The 4,712-nt window shown below is 42.5% G+C and overlaps 1 protein-coding gene across 1 annotated transcript; it reads left to right on the top strand.

Annotated features, from left to right (window-relative positions):
• The first annotated feature begins 1,345 nt into the window (after nucleotides 1–1,345).
• Nucleotides 1,346–4,504, top strand: TMEM158 (transmembrane protein 158). The gene has a single exon (XM_081932986.1). It carries the CDS (start codon nucleotides 1,583–1,585, stop codon nucleotides 2,462–2,464), a length of 882 nt encoding a protein of 293 aa, XP_081789112.1. The 5' UTR covers nucleotides 1,346–1,582; the 3' UTR covers nucleotides 2,465–4,504.
• The last annotated feature ends 208 nt before the right edge of the window (nucleotides 4,505–4,712 follow it).

The following is a 4,712-nucleotide window of genomic DNA, read 5'->3' as shown; positions in this document are numbered from 1 at the left end:
GGGAAACTTTTTTGAATTTCACCACTGGAGTAGTTGGTCTCAACATAAATCGCTGAACCATCGCCCACAGCTCCCTCCATTGTTTTCTTCTCTTCCTCTATTTTCCCTGAGTTTTTGAACCACCTGGGTTCAGGCTGACACTTGGGACTCAGGAGCCCGAACAGCACCTCGGAGTTTGGGGTAGTTGGTTGAATTTTAAAAGGGATTCGGGTTAATGTCAGGGTTCCAAGTAACACCCTCAATGAAAGAAGACTCTGAGGCTTGGGTTTCCTCAAAGTTCCATTTTATTAGAGATCTCCTATTGGCACATCTGGGAAAACACTGGGAATACTCCTCAATACAGCTGCGAGACTCGATTCCCCATCCCCTGCCTATGGCAACTTGAGAGCAGGTCAGGAAGTCTTTGCGAGTTGACACTCACCTTTCTCTCAGCCGAAGGTCCTGCAATCTGGCCAACCCCTCATGCTTTCCAGGCTCTGTTAGTAGAACAGATCTTTCTGTGGTTAGGAAAGGCACAGAAGGAACAGGATCCAGTTGTAATTAGGAGAAAGGTCTTCTCTCACACACACAGAGGAATACACACATTTCCCTTGCTTTTCTAGACTTTAAAGTTAAAATTTAGAGGTACTCATCTTCTTTCCAAGCAGCCGTTGAGCTCAAAACTCAAAGTATCTTTACTACCCTAATTCCAAACAGCCAAGGTCCAGGAGAATCCACCCACAGAGACTGGTTCTAAGGTAAGAAGGTAAGACATTACCTGAAAATAAGACATGGTGTTTATTTTGGGGCCCAAAAGAAAATAAAACCAGGTCTTATTTTGGGGAAACATGGTATCTGCTAATTTAAAAATCCAGGATTGCAATGATCAAGCACCAATAGTCATATGAAGACCAAGGCCACTTCTCTTCATGGTTGATTTAAAGGGCCAACCATCTCTCCATGTGTTGGACCAAGCCACTTAAAATATAAATTCAACCATTGAAAACTGAAGTGAAAACTCTACAGTAGAAAAAAAAACTGTGAGTGGAAGTGGCCTTTGGGGTGGCAGAAAGGATGTCCCACATAACAAAGACGAAGCAAGGGATAAAGATTCTTTTCCTGGGAAGAAGCCCCGTGCCAGAAGATTCAATATGAGGGGAGGAAGTGAAGAGATCCTACAATGACGAAAACGGGGAAACCTCTTCATAACGCTAGGCAGCGAGAGGGAATCCTGGGCGGGGACTGGACCAGGGAGCAGTTCGCTGCCTGGACTGTGATCCAGCGAAAATAGCAATTCCGAGAAGTTGCCCATTGGTTGCTGAGAGCGAAGTGGGCGGGGCCTGCCGGCTGAGAGTTGAAGCTCAAGGGAAGGAAAAGTGGGAACTGTTGCCGCCACCGCCGCCGTTTCTGGAGCTCTCCGCTCTTCGCCCCCACGCGCACACTCGCTTCATCTCTCGACCGCAACGCCTCCATCCCCTCCCCGCCGCTCCCTTTTCTGGAGGCCAACCTTGCTCGCGCTTCATAAATGGAAACCGGCAGCCGTCGCCGCAGCAGCTCCGTGCAACCTCGTTTCCCTCCTTTGGCATTCCTCTAAGCCAATGCCATGCTGCTGCCTTTTCTCTCGGCGCTGTTGACCGTTTTCGTTCCATCCTTTCCCTGCCGAGGCTGGTCTCCCTCGGCTTCTTTAGAATCCGGACGAAAGGAACCGACAAGACTCACCTTACCGCCTCTCAACTCCTCTTCTTCCCCCAAGTCCTCTGTAAACTGGGGCGAGTTTCCGACCGACTTTGAGAAAGGGCGAGGAAAGGCCACCAAAGCGGCGGTTGTAGCTACTCCTTCACCTGAGTCACCCCGCTCCGCGCCCCAGCAGGAGCAGCAGCCCCGCGAGGAGCAGGCGTGCAACATCAGCGTGCAGAGACAGATGCTGAGCTCATTGCTGGTGCGCTGGAGCCCGCTGGGCTTCCAGTGTGACCTCGTGCTCTTCTCCACGAGCGGCCCCGGCGGGCGCGCCTTTTTCTCGGCCGCCTTTCATCGCGTCGGGCCGCCGCTGCTCATCGAGCATGTTGGGCTGGCAGCTGGTGGCGTACAGCAGGACCTCCGCCTATGCGTGGGCTGCAGCTGGGCGCGAGGTAGGCGCGTCGGCCGCCTTAGCCCGGGCGCCTCCGGCCCAACCGCGTCGGATCCTCCGTCGGCTGCCCTCTACTCCTGGTCTACTCCGGACTACGGACAGCCTTGGCAGCAAGGGGAGCGGCTCCACTTCTGCTGTCTGGATTTCAGCTTGGAGGATCTCAAGGGAGATCCCGGCTGGATGATGAACCGCAAGCCCATCGAATCCACCCTGGTGGCCTGTTTCATGACTCTGGTCATCATCGTGTGGAGTGTGGCTGCCCTCATCTGGCCGGTGCCCATCATCGCCGGCTTTTTGCCCAACGGCATGGAACAGCGGAGGAATGCCCCCACCTCGACAACAGCTGCAGCGAAATGACCGTCTTCCTCCCTTATCTGGTCCGATGTCACACGAGTTGTATCGTTGAGGGGCTCTGAATGGGGAGGGGCTCTTATCGTATGGGCTGGATGGAGGGGCTCTTATCTTGATATAAGTTGATTATTTTTTGTAATGTTATAAGGAATCTATTTTGTAAATTATTATGTTAAAGCCAACTTCTTGATGTTGGATGTAGAAGGCTAGAGTTAGGTAGAAATCTTCGAACTGGATTGATTTGTTCCCAGTAATTCTTTTGAAAAACAACCTATACCTGCTTCTAGTTAGTTTAGTTAAGAGACTTATAGGTATATTTATAATGTGCCCCAAATTCATATCTGATGAAATGACCAAAACCTGTGTATTTGCTTTATATATTTAAAAATAAACTCTTTTTAAGTCAATATTTTAGTAGCAAAGCACACAGAAGTCCAGTGTATTTCACAGTAGTTGTAAGTTATTTGTATACAAATGCAATTTGTTTTTGCAAATGTAAATTTACTAAAAAGAAACTTTTTGGCAATACTTAAATTTGCTAACAGTACTTGATGGATCTGAATTTCAGGCACTCTTTTATAGTGTATGTGTATGATTATTAGAGATATTGTGTGATTTCTTATGTAAATTTGTGCAAACATTAATACAAATTTTATTTGCTGAAGTGCCCAGACTTTGCATGGTATTTTTCTGTCAGTGATTTTGCCAGTATAAATCAAATAGAGGAAGAAGCAAAGTGTTGGTCCCTCTCTTTATCCTCAACATTCAATATAAAATCCACTGTGGAATGATGGATAATCATTCTTTTCTTCTTCTGATTTTATAAGTCAAATCTTTGAAAAGATAGATAAAGCTGCCTTCTCCAAACTAATATGGCATACAAGTCAACAGTTGCTGAATATCTAGGAGATGGCACCGAATAAGGCTGTCTAATTTCTTGTGTAACCTCTTGCTTTATCTCCCTTTTTATAGTAACAAGAATTATACCATTAATAGGTTGCAGATGAGGAGTACATTGTGTGCAGAACCCATGGTTGTATGCAATTTATAATAAGCATATTTAGCCTAAAGCCCCCTATCCCATTTATTAAAAATCTTTTTGAGACAATTGCTAACTAATTATACATTCAGTAAGATTCTGTTAATTCAGAATATTAATTCTAAATTAAATTTGGAAAATTAGGGTTCAACCTGGATAAATTAAAAAATAGTCATACACTGTGCAATTTCAGTTATAGCAAGTTCCTGCACAATATTCTGAAATTGTTGAGAATAATAATCCATTTTTTTTCTAATTGCTTCTCAGTCAGAGAAATCAGAGAAAGTTATGGAGAGAAGTGTACAAATAGATATATTTATCTTCTGATTTGCATCATAATGTTCATATTAACCTTTTTGAATATGACAAGTGCACTTTGGAACTGCAAATGCATTTGGCGTCATTAGTTAATTATAGTTACAAAATTATTACTAATTATTACTATAGTTGAATTAGGACTTTGGACTCTCAAGAGGAAAAACTGAAAGAATAATTTTGTTAGTTTGGTTGGGCTTTGATCATAGATATTCTTAAAAATATGTAGGGTAAGATATATTCCTAATTAATCGAATTATAATATTCAAGGTCCACTGTGAAAAGTATGAATCCTTCTTTAGAAGTGTTAGGTAATAGAAGATAGCCAAATTCAGCAAATAAACTGGGACAAATTTATATTATACTGTAAGAAAATTAAATCTTATAATTTACTGGGGCTTAGTTTGATTTTTCATAGAATGATATTATTTTATAATGTGTTTGCTCTGTGGAGTAAAACAAGGAGCTGGGTGATATGCTTAAGATTTCATTTGACCTTATGAGATTTCAGTAGAAATGTTTTAAAAATTCAGCTGTAAGACTATAATCTGAATTATATTTGTAAAATAAACACTATATAATATAATAACAGTTATTTCTAACTATTTACAACATCAGGTTGCATGCAACTTTCTTTTTGAAGGGTAATTCATAATCTCCCACAAGTTTGCTTAGGGCAATATAGATTATACTTTTTTCAAAACAAATACTTGCATGGAAGCCTTCAATATCATGATTTTTAGTTGGTCCTCATTTGAGGTCTTTCCACACAAAGATGGATTTTAGCTTATGATTGTTGCTTCAATCATTACGTGTACTCAAAAACCAAATTTCAAGCTATAACAGTTCTTCAGTCACTCAATTTATTGTAGAATTGTACCACCAATTCAACTTTATTTT

Source organism: Natrix helvetica, assembly GCF_964273705.1.
Source record: "Natrix helvetica genome assembly, chromosome: Z".
Classification (NCBI taxonomy): Eukaryota; Metazoa; Chordata; class Lepidosauria; order Squamata; family Natricidae; genus Natrix; species Natrix helvetica.
Note: the sequence above shows the minus strand (reverse complement) of the source record. Positions and strands in the feature narration are given on the sequence as shown.